Source organism: Muntiacus reevesi, chromosome X, assembly GCF_963930625.1.
Source record: "Muntiacus reevesi chromosome X, mMunRee1.1, whole genome shotgun sequence".
Taxonomy (NCBI): domain Eukaryota; kingdom Metazoa; phylum Chordata; class Mammalia; order Artiodactyla; family Cervidae; genus Muntiacus; species Muntiacus reevesi.
The window spans coordinates 121,876,262-121,902,298 of record NC_089271.1 but is presented as its reverse complement, the minus strand read 5'-3'; the positions used below and the strand labels follow the sequence as shown (position 1 = coordinate 121,902,298).

At 37.2% G+C, this 26,037-nt stretch overlaps 1 protein-coding gene and 1 pseudogene across 6 annotated transcripts in view; one reads left to right on the top strand and one right to left on the bottom strand.

Moving 5' to 3' along the window:
• Positions 1–7,397: 7,397 nt before the first annotated feature.
• The window catches only part of SMARCA1 (SWI/SNF related, matrix associated, actin dependent regulator of chromatin, subfamily a, member 1), a 69,048-nt gene continuing 50,408 nt past the window's right edge, over positions 7,398–26,037 (bottom strand). For 2 of the 6 annotated variants that reach the window (XM_065915560.1, XM_065915563.1), the window contains 5 exons: positions 25,215–25,347; positions 22,702–22,820; positions 22,365–22,577; positions 9,197–9,338; positions 7,398–8,193 (listed from right to left, as the gene is read on the bottom strand). In XM_065915560.1, coding sequence (XP_065771632.1) covers positions 9,204–9,338; positions 22,365–22,577; positions 22,702–22,820; positions 25,215–25,347 — 600 coding nt within the window. In that variant the 3' untranslated portion in view covers positions 7,398–8,193; positions 9,197–9,203. The remainder of the gene's footprint in view (positions 8,194–9,196; positions 9,339–22,364; positions 22,578–22,701; positions 22,821–25,214; positions 25,348–26,037) is intronic. The other 4 variants (XM_065915557.1, XM_065915558.1, XM_065915561.1 and 1 more) reach the window with 3 other exon arrangements.
• LOC136154123 (poly(A) polymerase alpha pseudogene) lies at positions 15,555–17,445 on the top strand (annotated as a pseudogene).

Here is a 26,037-nt window from a genome sequence, read left to right as displayed (position 1 = left end):
ACCAACCCCCGGAGTTTACCCAAACTCATGTCCATTGAGTCGGTGATTCCATCTAACCATCTCATCCTCTGTCATCCGCTTCTCCTCCTGCCTTCAATCTTTCCCAGCATCAGGGTCTTTTCCAGTGAGTCAGCTCTTCGCATCAGGTGGCCAAAGTATTGGAGTTTCAGCTTCAACATCAGTCCTTCCAATGAATATTCAGGACTGATCTTTAGGATGAACTGGTTGGATCTCCTTGCAGTCCAAGGGACTCTCAAAAGTCTTCTCCAACACCACAGTTCAAAAGCATCAATTCTTCTGCACTCAGCTTTCTTTATAGTCCAACTCTCACATCCATACATGACTACTGGAAAAACCATAGCCTTGACTAGACAGACCTTTGTTGACAAAGTAATGTCTCTGCTTTTTAATATGCTTTCTAGGTTGGTCATAACTTTACATCCAAGGAGCAAGCATCCTTTAATTTCATGACTGCAGTCACCATCTGCAGTGATTTTGGAGCCCCCCCAAAAATAAAGTCAGCCACTGTTTCCACTGTTTCCCCAACTATTTGCCATGAAGTGCTATGATCTTAGTTTTCTGAATGTTGAGCGTTAAGCCAACTTTTTCACTCTCCTCTTTCACTTTCATCAAGGGGCTCTTTAGTTCCTCTTCACTTTCTGCCAGAAGGGTGGTGGTGTCATCTGCATATCTGAGGTTGTTGGTTATTTCTCCCAGCAATCTTGATTCCAGCTTGTGCTTCTTCCAGCCCAGCGTTTCTCATGATGTACTCTGCATATAAGTTAAATAAGCAGGGTGACAATATACAGCCTTGATGTACTCCTTTTCCTATTTGGAACCAGTCTGTTGTTTCATGTCCAGTTCTCACTGTTGCTTCCTGACCTGCATACAGGTTTCTCAAGAGGCATGACAGGTGGTCTAGTATTCTCATCTCTTTCAGAATTTTCCACAGTTTGTTGTGATCCACATAGTCAAAGGCTTTGGCATAGTCAATAAAGCAGAAATAGATGTTTTTCTGGAACTCTCTTGTTTTTTTGACGATCCAGTAGGTGTTGGCAATTTGATCTCTGGTTCCTCTGCCTTTTCTAAAACCAGCTTGAACATCTGGAAGTTCACAGTTCACGTACAACCGATGGGTAAGATTCCTGAACACCTGCTGAACCAGTTTCTAGTGGGTGGAGCCTTAGGAATATAAACAATCTCAAATGGAAAGCCTGTTTCTGGATTCATTCCATCTGGAGCTGGTTGCTGTGAGCTTTCTTCTCATTGGAGTGGCAAATTCTGAAGTTTGATTTTGGCTTACAGGAAATGCTAAGCCATTCACCCTGCTTTAGTTCTGAGTTGCAGGCTGCCTCTACCCTAAACTGCCCTGTGAACAAGCCCAGCTCAATAGAGTGCTGAACTAGGGTTTGGGGCCAATGTCGCAGCTAACAAAAGGTTGCTTTGCATTGTTTTGACACTCTTTTAAGGATATGTATCCTTTGTAGAACAGCAAGAGTGGTAGGGCCAAGGCAAGATAAGTATTCCTGAGTTCTCTTGCCTACTACTACTGCAATTCCATCCGTTAATAACACCTGGACCTTATCTCCATCCCTAATCCTAACATGATCTCGGTAGACAGTAGAAATATGTCCTGGAAACTGACATTCAGAGGGCAAGTTCCCACAGAAGAGACTGAATTTCAGTCCTCAAACTACAGAAGCAGCACTGCTTCTGTAACCCAAGCTATAATCTTCCATGTGTAATAGGCAGGTGTTGGTATTGGTGCAAATAATCATTTTAGGAGCTAACCTTGTCCCTGACTGCAAAGTATGGGAGCAGGAGTGTCTCTAACACAATCTAGGTCTCCCTACAAGAAGTGTGTGACATTTTTTGCCTATTGAATGGTTAAATCCAAATAATCATATGGCCAAATAGATGGCAGGTCCAGGGGTAAAGAGAAAATGATGAAGAGATGAAATTCTGGTGGTATCATGTGCCTTCTCTGAAGTTTTCTGAGTCCCTTCTCCAAGCTATGTTCTCATGTTGACTCTGATTTGGGCATCCTCTAAATTCTAATCTATGAATTTATACAAAGATAAAAGTATAGAGTAACAAAAAATAACTGTTAGTGATTTGCAAGGCTTAATCGGGAGACAGTATATTCCTTGCAATGGCTTTTCTGATCAGGTATCTTCAGTGAGCATTGGCCAAGCTCCAGTCATGGCTGTGGATTTCAGAGATTTCCACTGTGGGATGCAATCATTGCAGGGAGGTAGAGATCACTAGTAGAAAAGAATCCAGGTCTTTATTGCCTGGGGAAGGTAGACTCTTGCCCTGACTTTGAGAATTGAGGTGGCCTGGACATAATGGAAGGCCCTTTATCAGGTAGCATGATTATAGGATATTTTAAATGAACTAAATCTCTTATCCAGGAGATAATTTGAGCTGTAGGAGTCATGGGAGGCAAACTAGGAAAGAGGAAATTAAGGGAAAAGAAGAAACCTTGAGATCCCAGAAACCAGGGTGGATATATATGGAAGGAAAAAAGGATACAAGTACACAGATACACCCAGACTTAATTGTAATCAGCTATCAAGAATGTAAAAAGCCACCTATCCAATATATACTGGGAAACAGTAGATGGAATACTATGCCAATATTAATAGAAAATGGGTAAATTATATTTTGGTAATGCTCTTATATGGCCAGTACAAAAACTAAATGGTGTGTGGAGACACAGTTGATTCTACAACAGAGACAAATAAGGTATCAATCCTAACTGATGATGACTGTCACACACCAAATACTTTAGCCAAGATGAGACCTTTTTCAAAGATATTTTCTGTCTCGGATATAGCAAATAGGCTTTAGTGTCTACCAATGAAGGAGATATGTTAGTTCAAAACTGTATTAATGATGGAAGGTAGACAGTTGACAGGAACAGTACTCACTATCAACCTCCCATAGGTATATGGAGATCCTAAAAAATAGGCCACACAATTCAATAGTCCGACACACAGACAAATCTAGTATCAAACCACGTAATTTCACAGTCCAACACATGGACAAATCTAGCATCAGATCACAGAAAGGTAAGAAATTAACTAAGCATGTCTTGGGGGCAATATGGAAGGCAAGGTTGAAAGTTAAGAGAAAGATATAGCTTGAATCTGACTTAGAGTGGCCTAAATGAAAGTTTTCCCAGTGGGAAAGCAATGTATCAGGAAAGGGACAAAGTAATCAGGTCACTAGAAAGACCAACAGATGGGGGAAGAAGCCTGCTATGACCAAGTTTCTGTAATGGCTACATGGAACAGTACAGTGAGAAAGGCCAACACTTCGTCCAGTTACCTCAGCGAACCACTGCTACAGGGATGGGGCACCAACCAGCATGGAGAATGCTTGAGAGAGACCATGGCCTGGATACCAGCTCTGGCCTTACCAAAAATTTGGGAAGCTTTTAACCTCTTCCTGGTAATTCCCAGTACCATAGCTATTGGTGAGATGAAAAAGTCTCATTTGTTAATGGAGAGAAATGAGAATCCAGTACTTTGTACCAGTGTAAAATATCCTGGGTCAGTCAAGTCACACACTAACTGTCCACAGAAGGGTAGATCTTCTAGGAGTAATGATATAATATCGATCATTACTCTTCTTAAACACCCAACACCTTCTTGTGAAATAGCTAAGGGCTAAGAAGAGCAGGGAGAAATACCAATAACCTCAGATACACAGATGACACCACCCTTATGGCAGAAAGCGAAGAAGAACTAAAGAGCCTCTTGATGAAAGTGAAAGAGGAGAGTGAAAAAGTCGGCTTAAAGCTCAACATTCAGAAAACTAAGATCATGGCATCTGGTCCCATCACTTCATGGCAAATAGATGGGGAAACAATGGAAACAGTAAGAGACTTTATTTTGGGGGCTCCAAAATCACTGCAGATGGTGACTGCAGCCATGAAATTAAAAGACACTTGTTCCATGGAAGAAAATCTATGACTAACCTAGACAGCATATTAAAAAGCAGAGACATCACTTTACCAACAAAGGTCCATCTAGTCAAAAAAAACTAGTGGCTTTTCCAGTAGTCATGTATGGATGCGAGAGTTGGACCATAAAGAAATCTGAGTGAGGAAGAATTGATGCTTTTGAACTATGGTGTTGGAGAAGACTCTTGAGAGTCCCTTGGACAGCAAGATCATCAAACCTGTCCATCCTAAAGGAAATCAGTCCTGAATATTCATTGGAAGGACTGATGCTGAAGCTGAAACTCCAATACTTTGGCCACCTGATGTGAAGAACCGACTCATTTGAAAAGATCCCGATGCTGGGAAATATTGAAGGCAGGAGGAGAAGGGGACGAGAGAGGATGAGATGATTGGATGGCATCACCGACTTGACGGACATGAGTTTAAGTAGGCTTTGGGAGTTGGTGATGGACAGGGATGCCTGGCGTGCTGAAGTCCATGGGGTCACAAAGAGTCAGACACAACTGAGTGACTGAACTGAAGAAGAGCTACGCATACAAGGGGTTTTAATTTGGGTTTCCTCGGAAGCAGACCCTGAGACAAAGATTCTAACACAAGCAGTTTCTTTATGAGTTGGCCCCAGGAAACAGTCAGACAGGAGTGAGGAAGTGAGAAAGGGAAATGAAAGCAGTCAGTACGGAGTTTGTTATCAACACAGCCACAACTGTGGCCGACTGGAGCTTCGTGCCATGGGTAAACTCTGGGGAACAACTTTGTTTGAAATTTGATGGCAACTGGAGCATTTCAAAAAAACACCTGGAAAAAAAGCATGCAGACCCCCGTCTCATCACTGACACTGGCCCAGGAATCTGAACAAGCTGCACTGGCTATAGCACCATAATAGACCACAGTGGGGAGCTTTGCCAATAATTGGGAAATAATAAAACTTTATTTGGGTGACAGTAGATATTATAGTTTCACCAGTTAGGTTTTCAAGCCAAACACCCAGCGACTAAGATTGCTGCAAAGATTCTAGTTCAGTAACTTCTCTTAACTAGGTCTCATATAATGGACCTAATTTGGGGGCATACTTCATGGGAGAATGTGTAATCTGATGAGAACCCAGGTTTTCCAGATAGCCTAAGCACTTGTAGGCTGGGGAGCCAGAAGGAATTGTGTGATAAAGACTGAGAGACAAGTGACTCTGATGCAAATGAGAGACTGCTGCCCTCTCTATCTTCTTGTGATTTTAGAGTATCCAACAGATCAAGACAGATGCTTTACAAAGGCCTCTGCGGGAGCCTGGGGGTTACTGGGAAACCAGAGTCCCTGGTTCCCTCCTTGCACATTCTCCAAACAAGCAATCAGGTTAGGTCAGATTCCAGTACCATCTATTAGACCACTTTTACAGGTGGGCTGGAGCACGGTGCATCTGTCAAATTGCATCCATGGATACAGCACTCTTCCACTGCTTCTGGTCTCTGAGCAGCTGACATGGTAACTGACTATCCTGTTCTTCCAATCCAACATGGCAGTCAGGTCCAGGGTTACTACCCCATCAGCCCAGGCCTCTGGTGTGAAACAGGATTTATTTGTTGGGACTTGGAAATTTTCTATGACAGTTTAATTTCTCTGTGGAAAATTGACAATCAGAGGGTTTTCCTATGGAGACTTGGGGCATTGTGCATTCCCAGCATCGTATGGTTTGGGCCGTGCTATCATCTGCTTGTTCACTGTGTGGACTCCTTGGTAGGCTACATTCACCAGTGATGCTGCACATAATCTAGGAGAGCTGAATTTCCCATCTCTTGGGTCCAAGAAAGAGCCATATGGCCAGGAAAATGGTCCCATAAAAAGAGTGGAAGAACTTACCTGCAGATTTTCTCTCCTAAAGTAGATAGCCACATACAGCTTAGTCATTAACCCCTTTGCGTTAACAGAGAAAGAACAAGTAGTGTTACAGCTCCATGAAAGAAGTTCAAAGATAGTAATTGTACCTGCTCCCACCCTCCACCTTCATTTCTCCCCCAAGAAATGCTGAACTGATTGATTGATCAGAGTCCAAGACCCTAATTGGGCTATTTTTCAGTGCACGGAACTTGTGGGTATTAACCATCTCAGGTGACTGGAACTTTTAATTTCATTGGAGTGGAAAATTCTGAGATTTTATTTTGGATCTAAGAGCTCTGGATTGAAGTTTGGAGCAAAGCACCAGCTAGTGAAGTATGACTGCTTACCTTTGCCTCTTTTGTGAACCTTACAGAAAGGGTGGTTAAGCCAAGGACAGATTTGGATATCTCTGGGTCCCTTGACCTAACATCATTGTAAACTCATCTCTTAATAGCAACCCAGTTTCATCCCAACCTCCAACAGGGTACGAGTCTTCTAATAGTGGAAACAGTAAAAATAATCCAATCAGGAGCATGGCAGTAAGAAATATGAAATCTGGATAATGAACAAAGGCTTGTAAGAGTCCAGCAGATGATGGATTGTCATTCTAGATCTATTCCTATGTTGCAGAACCCCAATGACAATGAGGATGTGAAAGATGCTGACTTGCACCAAGCTTTGCCAGTGGTACACTAAACAGAGTTGGAGAGGAAATGCAAAAGATCTTGGGTCAGGGAGAGAGCAACTCTTTAGTCATCCAAATCTTGTTTTTATAACAAACACCACCATCCCACATGCCCAGCTTTACTTAACTGCTATGCGTTTCACACTAGGCTCTGATTCATTTTCCCTGTTCCCTCATAACCTGACCTTGACTCTGATTAATCACACACTAACAGTTTCGTGTGACAGCCCCTGTGGCGGAGGCAGTACTGTAAGGCATTCCATTTGTTCTCCTACATTTGCCAGTCCTCTGGCAAATACACAAGACCATGTGACTAGTTTTGGACAATGAAATATAAATGGGTGTGACATCTGTCACTTCAGGACTGAGGAAATAAAGAGCCTATACGTGATTCTCCAGAGTCCTGTTCTCCTACAGTGGCAGCTCAATAACCCACACGTTCTAGATGGTGCAAACATGAAACAAGGGAGCCTCGGTCAGACTGGAGCCTGGAGCGACTGTGTGGAGCAGATCTCCTCCCATCTCACATCCCACTGGCCTGTGTGGGATCTGTGGTGTGGGAAAGATAAAAGCTTTTGGTATATAAAAACTCGGATACTCTGTCTTGTTAACTGAGCATACTTGCATTCCTATAGAAGACCTCCCCCTTTCTTCTGCACGCATGCTGCTTATTTCATACCCGCAACTGAGTTGTTAATAGATCTACGTGTTATACCCAGACTCCCCTGAACTGGCTCTATGTGACAAAAGATCAGACACAAGTCAGCAAGCAAAGCTTTAACTTTCAACCAAATACATAGTTGTGAGCAATACAATTCAGTAAACACAACTATTTTCTACTGCACAAAACACAGGAAATAATTAAATTTCTTATAGACATTTCTTTATTATACTTTCCCACTTGAATATTTAGAGAATAATTTAAATGTAATGCATACTGACAGCAAGCACAGTATCAAATATTAGGTTTTTTTTTAGTAATTTTCTGTTCTCACCCTTTATTCCTTTAGGAAAAAAATATTTAGATGACCTCAAAGAAACAATTATTATGCTAATCACAGTATGCAGTAACACGTACAAGCCCATACTCAATAGAAAAGAAAGCAACAAAGAAGTGAAAAAGTCTTTCTCCTCAAATCATTTTAATTCATTTTTCCACAGCCATATAAATTTAAAGTATGAAACAACAATAATACAGCTATAGAATCTAGGTTCTCTTTCAAAGCAGCGGCATATAAAACATAGAAAAGCTAAAACCTCAGCACAAGCTTCAAAAGAACAAGGACTGAGAGGATTTAGATGAAGACATGAAATACACAAAATACAGTACACAAAAATACTAGAATGCATAAAATATAAAGCTACACATTTCAGGTAGAAAGCATTGTAAAATATATAAAATATGCAAGAAATCAAAACCAAATTGATTTTTCTTAGAGTACCATGAATACACTGGAACTGGCAATTAGCATTTGAAGATGGGAACAAGAAAATAGCAGTTTCCCATTTAAAACTTTATTTCTAGGCTTTAGGATTTCACCTTCTTGACATCCTTCTTTCCAGAGCTCTCAGTAGCTGACTCTGCTTTTCTTTTCTGTGACTAAAATGGAAACAGATTTAATGTTCTGCTCCAATATGCACATTTTTAAATGGCCCAACAATGTTAAATCTAGGATGTAAATGCATCAAAAAAAAATTTTAACATGAATATTCACTTAAATGTTATACTCACAGTTAATGTTCTATATAGCCCAACAAACTATATAACCCAATGTAAAATAACCTCCAAACATGTTTTCTTTTTAAGAAAAGACATAAAATACCCATCAAAAATAGTCATCAAGTTTCTACTTACACATGGTACTAAAAATGTATGCCTAAAGAACTACTTAATACTTAAAATTTTCTGGGAAAAATGTTATTTATGAGTGTATTATTTTTGAAATGTCATGATAGATGCTAAAATACCATATTTCATATATTCTATGATGCACACTTATTTCCACACTTTAGCATCTCTGAAATCAGGATGCATCCTATAATTGATGACAAATCAGAGTTACCTGGCAGCAGTTTTTCTTAGTAGCACATAAATAATGCTTTGTCTTACAATGGAAGGCATCTTAGACTTGATGAAATATGGTAGTTTACTTAACCACACTCAAATAATATGTTAAAGGGTACTTGAAATTGTAACTAAACAAGGCAACCTGACTGAGTTAAAATCATCTTACTATTAACAGTTAACTTATTACCAAGTAAATCAAGTAAAGCTTTGCTGTCTCCTCAAAGTTCTTATTTGTATTCATAGTTCCACAAAGATCAGAAAACTTCCTTGATCAAATCAGAACTCCCAGTTTCAACCTCAGCCCCACCCCGCCCCACCCCTCTTCTACTCCCCATGACAACTTCAGTCTCAGTTCAGAGGATTTTACTTGCATTATACTTCTGCTTAAAAGTCATGAGAAATTTTTTTAAAATACTGAGCCCTGTTACTAGGGAGTTCCTAACCATATACTCTACAAACAAATAGGAAACACGTGGTTGTAGTGTAATTCTTTTTCTGTCAAAAACAAATCAGCATTTCATAAAAACCAGTTTTTATAATAGGTATCACTATAGCGTTAAACATAATAAAGGCATTTTAATTATGTAAAAAAAATGGGATCTACCTAAAAGTTAGGAAAATGCTGAAAATTTTACCATTGGAGTTTTAGTTGCCCGTTTCTTCTTTTCTGCTCTCTCTCTTTCCTCAATTTCCATATTTTCTTTCTCAATCAACGAAATCAGAGTATTACAGCGTCTCTGGAATTCCTGAACCAAATAAAGAAGACTTTTAATTTCTGCAACCCAGGCACAACCTTCAAAAAGTGATAATTATTCGATTCTATCATTTCTGTGATAGAGAATTTCTAAGTTGGTGTTCTTCAGAACCATATTCAATACAGGTTATATTCCACTAAATATATGATAAGTGGATAAATATCATTCAGTGGGAGAATGAGTAAACTGTGGTACATCCGTATCATGAAATACTGCTCAGCAGTAAAAAGGAAAGAACTATTGGTATATGCAGAAACCTAAATGAACCCTATCTGAGTGAAAAAAGCCAATTTCAAAAGGTTACATAGCAGTGTTCCATTTATATAGCATTATTAAATGACAGAAGTTTAGAAACGGAGAACATGTCAACGGCTGCCAGGGTTAGGGGGTGTGATTTTAAAGAGCCAGCATGAGTAAATCTTCTGGTGGTGTTAGTTACATGTACCTATGTGTGATCAAATTGTATTGAACTACACACTCGTGAGAAGGGCACGGCAACCCACTCCAGTATTCTTGCCTGGAGAATCCCATGGACAGAGGAGCCTGGCGGGCTACAGTCCATAGGGTCACAAAGAGTCAGACATGACTGAAGCAACTTAGCACACACATACACATGTGCACACACACCCACACACAAACATGAGTTCATCTATAACCAATGAAATCTGAATAAGCTCTTTGGATTGTACTAATGTCCATTTTCTGATTGTGACACTGTCCAGTGTTTATGGAAGATGCTGCCATCTGGGAAAACTTGGTGAAGGGTGCATGGGCCCTCCCTGGACATTCCTTCACAGCTTCCTGCGAATCTATAAATATTTCAAAACAAAAAGTTAACAAAAATCACATTAAAAAAATAAGGGGATGTCCTCTTGTCAAAGTACGATTTGGAAGTACTCAGCTTACAAAAGTCAGATTTCTTTTCTACAGGGCTGCTCAGAGCCTTTAAAGTTCTAATAAGCACTGTCCACCACTAGGGTAGGAGATGGAGAAAGCAAGCAATTCCCAAAGCCATTCCAATCAGCAGAAATCTCTTCTCAAAGGATACCTCGTGGGATCAAAGTTCTGAGGAAATACTGCTGCAGTTGTTAATTCAAAGCAAACAATAGCTGGAAAGATTCCACATTAACCTTGCCACTACCTATATTTCACTGCCAGCAAATCAATGCATCCAAACTATAAACAGCTTTTATGAACGTATGGTGAGCATTAAATATATGATTCATTAATATGGACACTCATATATATTAACCTTGTATACTTTGCTGTATTTTAAAGGTAAATAACGGCTTAATATCAAAGGACAAATATCATTTAAAATGGTTTCTTCTTGCATAAGCAAAAATATCTGTTAAGATATAAAATAGCTAAATGCTCAAATAAAAATGTAGATTAACAATTGAGAACTTCAACCAAAAAGTGGTCAAAGTACAAGAATAGAAAACAAAAATAATTTTAAGTGTCCAAATATTAAAAACTTTTTTCACTCAAAGACATGCAAAGTAAAACAATGATATATTTATCAAATTAGCAAAGACATGTTCATGTGTGTGTAATATGTGCATCCAATGTTGGCAATAAGATGGTGAAATAGAAGCTCTCATTCACTGATGATGGGATGCCACTGTGAAAAAACTGTGTCCTCCCCAAATCTGTAAATTTAAGCCTTAACAGCCCCACAATGTGATTGTGTTTGGAGAGCAGGCCTTTAAAAGGAAGTAATTAAGGTTAACCAAAGTCATAACGGTTGAGTCCTTCTGTGTAAGGACACAGGAAGAAGACATCATCTACAAGCCAGGGAGAAAGGCCTCACCAGAAACCAATCCACCTGGAGCCAAAGCCATGAGAAATTGTCACCTCATGTGGGTACTGTGTTATGGCAGCCCAAGAAGACCAAAATACTATCTTTCTAGAAAGAAAATTGGAAATATCAATGATGTATCCTAAAAATTTCATATTTTTTGAATGAACAATTCCACTTCTAGATGCTTAACGTAAGGAAATAAGAGATGTACACAAAGATTTACAAAACAATATTTACAGCAGTGTGCTTTTTAGCAGAGAAATCCTAGGAACTAAATTTTTGCTAATTTGGAAATTACGATATACATATAAATACATCTTAGTATATACACACATACACAATAGAAATAGCTGAGAGAGAACTATGTGCAGAGTTACTGATGGTTAACAGAAGCTATTTCTGAATATAGAACCAATGGGAACTTTTATTTTCTTCTTTATACTAGCATGTATTTTCTAAATTTTTTGTAATGAACACTGCAATCTGTAACATTTTTTAAAAGTGGCAGATTTTTTAAATACACTTTTATCTTTCCAAATAAAAGCAAGAAAAATGGCACACAGAAATATTATCAACTAGCCAAGCAGTTTCTATTCTGTAAAGAAGGCAGAAAACCAAAGACAGTCTATCCAGAAAAAAAATTCTTCATTAACAAATTATTGTTTAACTATTAAAAATAATCATCCTCAATTACTCAAGGTTAAATAATTTAGGAAAAATAACATTGGAATTTTCCTACTTACCAAAACAATAGCAGTATCTTTAATATGCAGACCAAACACTCTTCATAGCTTCATTCAATACCACACATACAAATTAAACAGCATGTTATTCAATTTATCTATTATAGAAAGGGCTAAGTTGACCTTGATGAGATTTGATTGTTGGTTTCTAGGGAGACTAGATAGAGTCTTTATGTGAAGCTGATTCTTGAATCATTAAGCTATACCCTCTGGCTATTATTATTTTCAATAAGTAATAGTTGCCTGTGACTGCAGATATCTTTAGATACATATTCATGGTTCATATGGGTGATTCAGGAAAAAACTAATACTTTTGAGACAGTTTCATATGCAAGGAAGTAGACTATCTCAAGATGATTATAAATAGACTGTATAATAAGTTCTTACCTTCATTCCTTTTAACCTGTCACTAACTACAGACAAAAAAATAATCTAACTCTCTGGAGAAAGGCATCAAGGAATGAGTGAGTCTGGATGCTACCTTCCTAGCGTAGGTAAGTAACGCCACTTCCTCTAAAGATACCAACCCCATCTTTTATTCACATGCTTAAAGACTGCCTAACTAAGCAGATGGTCATAAACAGAACACTAGCCAACAGCAGAAATTACAAATAAAGAGGCCAGATTACCAATAAAACAGTGATTCACTTTTTGAATAACTAAATGATTCTGAGAAATTTTATGATGTCTAAAGTAATTTTATCTTATAAAATTTCTTCTTTCACATACATGTTCCCCCAAGATTCTTTTACCTTTTATCTTTCTATTTTCCTTGGGGTTACAGGGAATGGTTCACATGGTCTCAAACTGTTCCCACAGTTCTATAGTCTAATTATCTCTTTCTTTCACGATTTCCCCACGCTGGATTTAGGAATGAAATTGAAGGGAGAAAAACAGCACACAAGAAGAAGACAGGAGATACAAAAACAAGAAAGACAACAGAACAAAGTAGGAAAATGACAAATGAAAAACTGTTGTGCAGTGTTAATAGCTGTGGCCAAAGAGAAAAAAAAAGTACTTTGTGTTCACACATACTCAGGAAATGCTAGGTTTTTAAAAGGTTAAACAAATTTTGTCATGGCAGGACTTCACAGAGCTCTTAGCAGTCTAATGTATATTGCAAGGGTCAAGGGCAGGATTCAGAACCTTGTTTTGCATTTTGTATATTTGCAAATCCTGGAACAATGTTTAGTAGAAACCAACTTGGGAAATGCTGTGCAGGGTAAGAGTGATGGAGAAGACTAAGTTTGAATCAAAATACAAAGAACCTAGGAGCTAAAAACAAAGAACTAAGCAATTTTACTTAATTCAGTTGACAAAAGGATCTCACTGATGATTTTTAAGCAGGAAGAGTCATGTAATCAAAGGTATATTATGTACTCCGAAATCTTCCCCTGATACAGAGTCTCAATAGGCGGAGCTCATAAAATTACAGACTCTCAAGATTGAAAAGGACCTTTAAAAATCACTCAAGTTGACGCTGAATTTCTTCTACGAGGTCCTTGCTAATTATCTGTCCAGTCTGTCTGAATTCTTTCAATGATGGGGTACTCATTACCTCACAAGATTGCCTAGCCCACCTCTGAGCAAGTTTAAAATATTCCCTTAAGCAAAGTTACCATGTGCTACCTTATCATTTCCAACAATTGGTTCTAGGTCTAACCCTTGTAGTCAGATTGAACAAGCTGATTCCCTCTTCTGTATGACAATCTTTCAAATATTACAAGGCAGCTCTCATGCCTCCATCACAATCACCACAATCACCACCAGACCTGCCAAACATCTCTCCTTTAGGCTCAACAGACTCCCCCTTTACCCATCCTTCATTTAACATGTTTCCTGAAGGACTGTATAATGCTTATGTCTACCTTGGTTATATTATTTCTTTCCTTCCAGTTTTCTTACACACTCTTTAAATCAGGGGTCAGCACATCTTTTCTGCACAGAACCAAACAGTAAATACTGTCGGCTCGGTAGACCACATGGTCTCTGTCACAACTACTTGGCTTTGCCACTGCAGCATGAAGGCATGTGGCTGGGTTCCAACAAAACTGTACAGACACTAAAATCTGAACTTTGTACAATTTTCACATGTCACAAAACAGCCTTCTTTTGATTTTCTTTCAACCACTTGAAAATGTAAAAATCATTCTTGGCTTGCAGGCTGTACAAAAATAGGTAAAGGGCTGTAGTTTGCCAACCCCTGGTTTAAACTAGACTTTAGATTGACTTTAAGCAAACTGTCTGCCTTGATTTTCCATGTTTTTTTTTAATGGTTTATGATTCTGTTCAATGCAAAGTCACCCAAGTCCCAACTTTTGAGTATTAGGACATGACTCTCTACCTTTATTTAATAAATGATGGGATGTCTGCAGTAAGTTGCGCTGCCCTGTACTGTGTGGTGAATATCAATCACGCCAGGCACCAAGTTCAAACATCCTTTGCCCCAATACTCAGCTTCAAAGCATCAATTCAAAAGGCACAGAAAGCATCAGTAGACTTGAAGTGACTTATTGAAAGAGATTAAAGAGACTCCACATTACATTTCCTATGTACTAAAATCCTAGACACTAAGCCTGCCTAAGTCTGAATGACAGAAGGTCGGTGCCCGCTATTGGTTCAAAGTCAAAAGCAGGTGAATGAGCAGGAGCAAAAAAAATAAATAAATTGCACTCCACACTGGTGCCTCAAAATTTGTAGGTAGTTCTATAAAGTCAGAATTTTCTTCTATAGTTCTTAGTAAAACGAAACTGGGAGGTTTTTTCTCCTTTGCTGTTTTGTAAACTCCCTGTACTTTACCTTCAGAATCAACACCTTCAACTATATATTCTGTCGTATATTTCCCAGGTTCTTTGTCACCTGGTAACCCTTCTCATACTAACAAAAAGCAATGGCATTCTATGCTAGAATCTCAGGGCCCAAGCACACTGACCATTAGATGGGAGTTATATATTCTAGTAATAATAATATAAAAATATCTTATATTTCTTAAGCAAGTATCAAATGTTATGACAGTTTTACCTAATTGCTGCTACTTAAACATCGTTATTTGTAAAATGTCATGTCACTTCCTCACAGGCTAGCTGATGCTGCTATTTAGTCGCTACCTGTTTGCAACCCCATGGACTGTAGCCCACCAGACTCCTCTGCCCGTGGGGTTTCCCAGGCAAGAATACTGGAGTGGGTTGCCAGGATAGCACATAAGCATAGATACGTAAAACAAACTCCTGTTAGTGCATGTATCATATTTCAGATTGTTAGAACAATTCAGTCTTAAATCAAACACTACAGTTACTAATAAAACATGATGTTTACAACTGGCTATTCAAACCGAAGCTGCAGGGATTATAGCCAACTAAAGTCCATCATTAGAGAAAGGTAGATGAGAAGAAAAGAAAGGAAGAGGAAAAAAGAACTCAAACCCATTGCTACATTTCTTCACATTCTATCCAAATGTGACCCAATGATAGGGTCTATGAGACAGAAGCCAACTGCAGAACCAAAGTTCCATGCTCATTCATTCACTGAATGCCCACTTTGTGCAAGGTGTTATGCTAGTACCTTTAGATGTAACCATTTGCTCTTGAAGGTTAAGACAGCAGTAGTAAAAAAATGACTCTGGGGCAGATGGTGATATATTAGCCAAGGCCGGGGGTCGGGGTGGGGGGTGGGAAGAGGAGGAACAGAGAAGAGACAGAGATAGAAATTTGGGAATTATCAGCCTATATGGGAGTTCAGGTAGATGTTTGCCCATTTCCACAGAGCAGTATTTCTATACAGTAAATCTGACCATGTCACCACCCTCTTAAAATCTTTCAATGACTCCCCATTTCCTATGGAGCAGTGATCAAAGTTCAACAGAGCCCCTGGTCATTCGGCTGCCAGCTCTTTCCTCATCTTCCGGGACTTTCCTACTCACACCCCAGTACACCAACCTACTTGCAGTTTGTGAATATGCTGTGCTTGTTTCTACCTTTGCACATGCCATTTTCATAGTCCCAGGGCCAATTCCTTCCTGGTCTTTCAAGGCTCATTTCCAAGAAGGACCTCCAGAAGGAATGTGAAACCATTCCTCTGACCTAACCCTTAAGGCAAAGTTAAGAACAACTCCTTCTGTACACACTTCTATATAGGATCTTTTTGAAAATTAAGGCTGAAGAGGACATTTTAGTCTTTCAAGCACATGGGGAAATAATATATAGCTATAAGCATAAATACATTTTAACAATTCTAGAGTCAAGAACTCATCAATAATTTTATATTTTACCAATTTTTTGAATAATGTATTAATTCATATCCTCACATTTCATTAAGAAATTAATGCTCTGGATCATGCCCAGGGCGGCAGAGGTAGCGGCTGTGGGGTTGGGGGGGGAGTGACTGGGCGGTGCCGGCGCAGGAGACGATGCCATTTCCAGTTACAACACAGGGATCACAGCAAACAGAGCCCCCACAGAAGCACTATGGCATCACTTCTCCCATCAGCTTAGCAGCCCCCAAGGAGACTGACTGCCTACTCACACAGAAGCTAGTTGAGACTCTGAAGCCCTTTGGGGTTTTTGAAGAGGAAGAGGAACTGCAGTGCAGGATTTTAATTTTGGGAAAATTAAATAACCTGGTAAAAGAGTGGATACAAGAAATAAGTGAAAGCAAGAATCTTCCACAATCTATAATTGAAAATGTTGGTGGGAAAATTTTTACATTTGGATCTGAGAGATTAGGAGTACATACAAAAGGTGCTGATATTGATGCATTGTGTGCTGCACCAAGACATGTTGATCGAAGTGATTTTTTCACCTCCTTCTATGATAAGTTGAAATTACAGGAAGAAGTAAAAGATTTAAGAGCTGTTCAAGAGGCATTTGTACCAGTTATCAAACTGTGTTTTGATGGGATAGAGACTGATATTTTGTTTGCAAGATTAGCACTGCAGACTATTCCAGAAGACTTGGACTTAAGAGATGACAGTCTGCTTAAAAAGTTAAATATAAGATGTATAAGAAGTCTTAACGGTAGCAGGGTAACCAATGAAATTTTATATCTAGTACCAAACATTGACAACTTCAGGTTAACCCTGAGAGCTATCAAACTGTGGGCCAAACGCCACATCTATTCCAATATATTAGGTTTCCTCAGTGGTGTTTCCTGGGCTATGCTAGTAGCAAGAACTTGCCAGCTTTATCCAAATGCAATAGCATCAACTCTTGTACATAAATTTTTTTTGATATTTTCTAAATGGGAATGGCCAAATACAGTCCTATTGAAACAGCCTGAAGAATGCAACCTTAATTTGCCTATATGGGACCCAAGGGTTAGTGTATTATTTCTTCCCCTACAAATTCGCACTGTGCAGTAACGAGTAGAAGTCATCTGCATAAACTGAGGGAGACTTCCCATTCTGTTACATATGAGTGGACATATTCATATCACACTTTCTTTTTAATCTCAACCAGAATTGTCCTCTGGTGTGAGAAGCATAATTATGTACCCTGGAACCACATTTAATTGTATGTAGTTTATAATATCAAGGTCACTAACAATTTATATATAGAACTGCCTTGTAAGTCAAAGTTGTGTGGGCATTTGTGCTTAAAAAAATAATAATAAAAGGATACTAAAAAAAAAAAAGAAAGCAATGCTCTAAGATACCAATATTAGCTGTTATCACACAATTAAGTACTAGTACATAAAATGAAAAATCATGAGTGGCGTTCCTTATAAAATTTCCTAGGCTACACTGCATAAGCAACAAACAAAAGTATCATTGTGACTACTTGCTTGAAAATTTTTTAACTTGACTTCTGTTTTTCTAAAGTATATATAAAGAAAATTCTTCTCTGACTGGACAGAAAATTTATCAAATATCCTGTGCTGAACTAATAACTTAGTTAATGTTTACTATCACAGATAAACCTACACAAAGGAAAGCAAGCTCATAAAAAGCTATAGCAATATTTTCTAAAAAGTCTTTTTTCTCCTACAACTCTAATGAGGAATGTCATGTTCTTAATTTTAAATAAGGAACACTTTCATTAATAATAAAACTGTGATTTGAAAACAAACAGCAATAACATTAAATTTTTATTACATTGTACAACAGTGTGTGATTCTCTGAAACACTACCTTAAAAATTCATTTGAACTACCACAAAAGGCAAGGCAATTGTAATCACTAATTATTAATACTTTCATTCAACTCTAAGGTCCATGGCCACAGGATATGCACACGGAGCTTCTTGAGAGTCTAGGAGAGGAAAGAAAAAACTCCCTAGAGTCTAAAAATTAAGAATATTTTTTGGCTAAAATGAAAAGTCAGAGCAACTTTGCCAAGGAAGCATAGTCGATATATCAAGAAATGTTCTTTATTTCAGACAGCCAAATTCTGCTTTTTATCCTTTGAGTACTTCAAAGAACCTAAGCAGGAGCAAGGACTTACTAATTAAACTCTGGATACTTTCAATATGTCCTTTCCAGTAAACTGACTAATGTGCTAGATCTTTTAGACTTCTCAGATTCTTTTCAAATCTCCCAGTCATGTCAGTCTGTCACTAAATGAATGAAGACAGTGCCCTGAAATTCATTCAGTAAAAGGAATTAATGAGACACTGTTGATAAAGGGATTGGCAACCTTATAGTATAAAAGGTACTATACAAAGTGTTATCTTTTCTTCTGATACTTTTATATCTGATATAAAGATATGAGATACTTTTAATTCTGATAGTTTTAAACTCTGATAGGCAAAGATACTTTTAATTCTGATAGTTTTAAATGTCCTAAGACTAAGACCTCATTATAATACATTTTTTTCTTAGAAGGAAAATGGTTAAGGCAATTCATATGCTCTGAGCTTAAAAATCTAAATTGATCATATCCTTCCTACTTGTTTATGTAGTTCAATAGAGACTGATTACTTACTTAAAGACCACACAATTTCTCAGAGAAAGAAATCACAATCTTTTTAGCACAGAGAAATGGAACTAAAACTCATTTTCTCTTTTGTACAGCCAGCATTTTTAAACAGAAAAGAGCCTCAAAGAAATTTTCAACCTTTAGCTGAAGGCTTTCAAAATGTGGCATATTCAGAAGTGAAGGTTCATGCCTTTAAGCATTTTAAGACTGTTAGTTAAGTCAGAAGCCATGAATTCAGTAGTTTGAGATCTCTGAATAAAATATAACTACCAAAGTTTCTATTTTTTTCTAAGTATTTCACACTATTTATTGGTGTCTCTGGGAAAGTAATCTTTAAGCAAGATTGTTTTTAAAGACAGCTTCTTTAGTAAGCTAAGTTTAAGTTTTAATCATTAATAAAATGTTAATTTGAACACAGTGACACACTCATATAATGAATCAAGTTATATCCTCTGTATTTTGGGGTTTTTCAATGAAGTAAATTATTTTAATTTTGGAAATCCAACTGCCTCCTTCAAGAGGGAAGTTTCACTTCCTAGATTGTGAATGATCCACTATACAAGACCAATCATTTAAAATGAGGCGAAAAGAGATCATCTAGAAATAACAGTAATCCATTTTTTAATTCCCTAATGATTTACATTATCATGAAATATTCTAAAAAGATGGTCTAAATAGTCTAAATCCAGAAACATAAATAAAAATTACCCATTAACTAGGAAGGAAATGATATGGTGGAAAATTTAACAAAAACTCTGGATTAAAATATTTACTATGAAATAAGCTACTATATGTTTTTAAAGATTCTTTAGAAGTCATAAATTCCACCTTCCAGAACATAGTTAAGGACAGAATTGTCTTTGTTTTTAACAGACAAAATAAAAATTTCATTTTTCAGTCACGTATGTAGTTAATATCTACTTTTTGAAAAACATACATTTGAGATTTAAACCTCTTGGTAAAGAAAGATGTAAATGCTTTGTAGAAAGATGGAGGAAAAGATTCTTTACAAGGGAGTTCAGAGACATCTAGTGGTCGTTAACAATACACTTGGTTTTTTCCTGGAAAATGAAATAAGGTTACATAGTTCTACAGTCATGTTCATATTACAAATAATATAAGATTTTCCCTGCACTTCTGAATCTGTTTCACCCTACTGCTTTAGTTTAATGTTTTCAGAAACTGAAAACAGCATTAAACTCAACCTTTAAAAAGTAGTAAAATATCACTGAAATAATATACAAAACTCTGCAAATGTTCCATCACATAAAAGGGCATGTATGATCTAAAAGATAATTCATCAACAAATGCAGGTGGGTATTTGTCTTTTACAAGCTGTTAATGCTGCTGTAAATTAGATCACCATATGCATAAAACCCCAAATGGCTAAAAATTTTTAATGCCTGGCTTCTGAAAGGAGTTCTCTGCTAAACATGGTCATAGATGCATCAAGCTAGAAGGCACCTTAAAAGGCCAACAAGCTTACTGCCAAAGTCTTCAGACAGTCAAAATAGAATTTAATTTTCAAAGCTAATAGAAAAGCTATTCTACACTGTTCTTCAATAGTCTATTTCAACAATCCAAAGAACTTGTCAAACAACTCTTCCCTCCAACATCAGTCCTTCATGCTACAGATTAATCCTCATCTTTTTTATTCTTTCCTCAGTTCTTTCTACTGTGTATTATTAACATTCATACCTCTTCCTATTCTTTTATACAAGTACAGCACTTTACATTCATCCCTATTACTGTCATGTAGTAAGGGAGATTCAATCGATTCATCATTACAATTTCTCTAGTTCCTTTTGTATTCTGGCTTGATCCAAAGTATTTGCTATACCTCTCTCAGTATTATGTATTCCACAAACTTGATAGACACAGTCTAATAACAATCCAGGAACACTCTAAATTTGTGTTAAAGTTTTAACACAAAATATCTGATTTATAAAGCATCCACCAAAATTAGCACCTTCAATATAGCAACTCAGACTTTTCTTTTCTTTTTATTCAATTTGAACTGAGAATATAAAATGGGTCAGACAAAATATTAAGCATTGCTTCACATCTCTATGAACTTTTGGCCAAGAAAACATTTACGATAGAAACTAAAGAAAAATGTCCATTGTTTGGATTGTTGGTTTCTGGCTACTTTTAATGTTTCGTTGTTGTTGTTCAGTCACTCAGTCGTGTCCAACTCTTTTAGGCTATATGAATCTATTTTTGTCTTAATTACCTCAACTAACAAAAGACTGACACTGCCAACATTAAAAACATGTTGCATTTATTTCCAGTTTCCCTGATGGCTCAGTTGGTAAAAGAATCCACCTGCAATGCGGGAGACCCTGGTTCGATTCCTGGGTCAGGAAGATCTGCTGGAGAAGGGATAGGCTACCCACTCCAGTATTCTGGCCTGGAGAATTCCATGGACTGTATAGTCCATGGGGTTGGGTCACAAAGAGTCGAACACGACTCTTTCCATACCAGCATTTACTTCCATACCAGCAGGAACACTGCTAAGCAGCATTGAGATTTAATAGAAACACAATTCATGTCAGAAAGTAACAGGAAATTACATCAAGCTAAAATAAAATCTCTTCTTACTTATTCAGTCTCATGATATTCTTACAAAAGCTCAGGCAACAATTCCTTCTCATTAAAAATAAATTCTTAAGTTATTCACAGTCTCAAATATCACCTGCCTCATTACAAAGGGGAAACTACCTTTACGGTGGAGAGCTCTGATGGCCACCATATTAACCCTGTAATCAAACTCACCATCACAAGAGTGTGACAACCTGACATAACGAGCCTCCTGATGTGATGCAATACGCATCACTTAGGCAGGCTGTTGCCAAAAATGCTTAACCTAAATCTAACCGTGAGCAAACAATGAGATACATATTGGGCATTCTACAAAATGAGCCTGGGTACCTTACAAAAGTCACTGTTGTGAAAAACAAACGTTGTAGATTGAAGAGACTAAAGAGACGCAACCAAATGCAAAATGTGAATTGTTACTGACTCATCAATTTAAAACAACAGCTATGACAGATACTTTGGGGACAAGTGGAAAATTCTGTACATGGACTGTATACTAGAAGATACTACTGAATCAGTGTTAACATTTTCAGGTAGGATGATGGTATTGTGGTCATGGAGGAAAATATTTTTATTTAGGAGATAAACACTTATTTTTAGGAGATAAATGCTGAAGTATTTAGAGGTGAACACATGATGTCTGTGACCTACTTTCAAATGGTTCAGAAACATAGACCTGTATATTAATAAATAGAAAATACAGATCTAGATTTCTGAATATAGCTGTGTTTCTGAATTCCTGAGTATAATATATAGATTCTGTTTGTACAGATAGATTCTATGTACGTAAGTATATACACACACACACACACATATACATATATATACACATATGCATATACTAGTAAGAAGAGAAAGCCAATGTGGTAAATGTCAATTACAGACTCTAAGTGAAGGATATGTGACGTTTGAAATTTTTCAAAATAAAAAGTAGGAGGAAATAAGCAAGAAAGGAATACATACCATGGCAGTTCTAGACTTGATAAACCAGTCAAATCTAAACTGAGGAGCATTCCGAACACACTGTCTCAATTCTTCATACACGTTTTCTCTATCAAAGCCCATTTTGTGTAACATACATATCAGGAATCTATCTTCTTCCTCAGTATAGTTCTTTCCTTTGCTAGTTCCATACTGAATACGTAACTGATGAAATGGAGCCTTGTATCTTGCAATCTATAGATTTAAACAAAATAGTGCTTCTAACTAAATGTGCAGTAATAATAAGTCAAAGCCAACCACCATTTAATCATCAAGTGAAACAATCTATTGGTAATTTGACAATTAGGAAATATAGTACTTTAGCATCCAGGGCTTTCTTGATACTAATCCTTCGTTGAATTCTTGCTTCTCCACGTTCAATTTGAGCCATAATTTTCTCAATGTCCTGTAATTCATTGCAACGCTCCCAAAACACAGCTGAAAAAGACAAGAGTTATTATTTCACAATTCTGTCATCTTACGTAAATGAATCCAAGGAACTATAGAATGAAGACTTAGCAGGAAATGATACAGTGAACTTATACTGTTTATACTTAAGATTCAGATTCATAAGTATATATAGACATATACACACACACACACACACACACACACACACACACGTATATATGCATATACACAGGGTTCCCTGGTGGCTCAGACGGTAAAGTGTCTGTCTGCAATGCAGGAGACCCAAGTTCAGGTTCGGTCCCTGGGTTGGGAAGATCCCCTGGAGAAGGAAATGGCAGCCCACTCCAGTACTCTTGCCTGGAAAATCCCATGGACGGAGGAGTTTGATAGGCTACAGTCCATGGGGCCGCAAAGAGTTGGACATGACTGAGTAACTTCACTTTCACTTTCACATGTGTGTGTATACATATATATATGTTCAATTATTAAATACTCTTTTAAGGTGTAATAAATGAGGGATATTAAGTACCTCTTTTCATTTAAAAGTAAGACCTCAACAAGAAGATTTTAGGTTAGCAATTTTCCTTTCATGAAATATTATGAAGCTTTTTTCTACTTTATTTATTTATTTTTTATTTATTTGGCTGCACTAGGTCTTAGTCATGGTAAGTGGGATATTCTATCTTAGTTACAGCATGCAGTATCTAGTTCCCTGACCAGGGATTGAACCCAGGCCCTCTGCATTGGGAGAGTGGAGTCCTAGCCACTGGACCACCAGGGAAGTCTCTATTATGAAGTTTTTAATAATCCATCTCAGATGACTAGAATTTCAAAAGATACTACAGATATTGATTTAAGCTATGTTTTTATTTGAACATTATATCCTCTAGCACAGCCCCAATCAAGCTGTCCTGAGTTAGTCATCCTACGTGGCCTTGTGTCAATTTGAAGGAATATCTGACATAATATCTTCTTTAATCAACTTTTTTTTTCTTGAAACTTCATACATATTGATGCTTAATACCCTTCCTATCTTTTGAAGAAAATTCTACTTCAGAAAATTTCTCAGCACATATCTTTTTACACTATTTTCATTCAACTCTTGTGGCTAAAATTTAACTCTCTCCTCTATTTTACCCCTTTTTAAGTCTCCAAATGCCCTAAACTTATGCGGCAAATGTTAACAGCAGTAGTAATGTTATGCTGGTATCAAAGTAAAGAACATTCATAGACTTGATGTTATACTACACGAAATAACAACTCAATATAAGATCACCAGAAGGCTCTTTCACATTTCCAAAAGAAAAATAAAGTATCTTCTCCCTAATTACACAAAGACTTATTCAAGCACTAGCACTATAAATAAAAGTTAAAAAATAAATTAATTAAAAGTTGTTCCTAGTCTGTATTAATCTTTGGCATATTTATTAGCATTTCAATGTTTCCTCCCTACTATTTTTCACAGCAAAAATATAGACTTTCACTTGTTAGGCTAAGTAGGCTTTGAGGGGCTAGCACAGAAATCTAAACCTACTTTGTAACATTTCTATGGGGAAAAATGTCCTAGGTTCTATATAGCTGCTGCTGCTGCTGCTAAGTCGCTTCAGTCGTGTCCGACTCTGTGCGACCCCACAGACGGCAGCCCACCAGGCTCCTCCATCCCTGGGATTCTCCAGGCAAGAATACTAGAGTGGGTTGCCATTTCCTTCTCCAATGAATGAAAGTGAAAAGTGAAAGTGAAGTGGCTAAATTTGAGAACTCAACCTATTTGGACTTTAGAAACTTCCTATGTTCTACATAAAGAAAACTTACTACACATACTTGTCTATTTTAGTAAGATTTCTTTTCAGAAGCCTGAGGTTGGCTGCACTGTGACATGGAAATCAGTATCTACTCCATATGCTTTGGGACATAATTTAGTTCTGGTCAAGACCAAAGACACAGCTGAGTAAGAGAGGGAGTTGATTCCAGGACCTGTCAACAAATTTATTCAAGCAGTCTTTTCAGATCCACTCCAGCTTGCCTGGAGTTAATGCAATTCATATAACCTCCCTGGAGCAAACTGGAACCCTGAGAGTGTCTGAGGATCTAAAAGAACCTGATAGGAATTCTCTACTTCAAGGACAACCTAGAAAAACACTAATTCCATCCACTGAAACTGAAGTCTTAGACTTGACTTGCCCAGAACCCTTGTTTTATCGGTGCTATACTTGGCTCTATTAGCTAACTAGCAGGGACAACAGCAATTTGTTTTTGTAAGTCTTATAATCTTTTCATAGAAATGCAATTATATTTTATACTTTCACCTACAGCTTATTCATAAAAGTCTGAAGGTCTCTGAACAAAGGTATAATTAAACTGACACAAAGAAATGCATAAGGTTACAAGTAAAACACCATTTTTGAAGTTATATATACAAACCTGAATACTCCATGACCTCCTCAGGGGATTTGCCCTCCACTTCTCGAGCTATATTATCAATGTCATCTCTTCCATATTTCTCATTAGCTTTAATGAACTGATTGAAATCTCGCTTAGTCCAGTTTGTGAATCCCTGTGAACAAAAAAGCAAGCATCATCAATAGAGGTTAAATTAACAACTCCAAATATTGTTCTATTTAGCTCTATACAACAATACATTAAAAAGAGGTCAAAAGACTTAAAATTTTTCTCCTTATAAAATCCCAGGTTTTTTTATGTTGGAATCAAGTTGAGTTAGTGTTATTGCAAAAATAACTGCTTTTCTATCATAAAGAGAATATATTTCCCTGTAAGTAATAAAAACTGATTTATAGTTCCAAGATATTATATAGTTTTTAACTCCATATTTTATAGATGCCTACTACATTAAAATACAAATACATAAAATAAAAATGCTAATATAAATGCTGAAGTCCTGGATATTCTAGTACTTCATTTTTTTCACAGATGTGTTCCCATGTAAATTAAGAAAAAAATGTGGATGCTTTAAATCAAAAAAATAAAGAAAGAAAAGACTGAAGAAAATTTTTATAACTCTTTACATCATTCCAAACTACTTTGAATAAATAATTTCTGTCAAAATTATATTCATAAATAGGATTTCTATAAACGGTGTTATTGGGCCCACTTGATTTCTTTCCTAAAAGAGAACAGTTCGACCAATCAGTGTTTTCAGTCTCTTTGGTATTTATTAACATGTCTCTGAAGTCACAAGACTAAATTTCTGTCTTCCACTCCTCCTGTCCCAACTCACATAAATGTG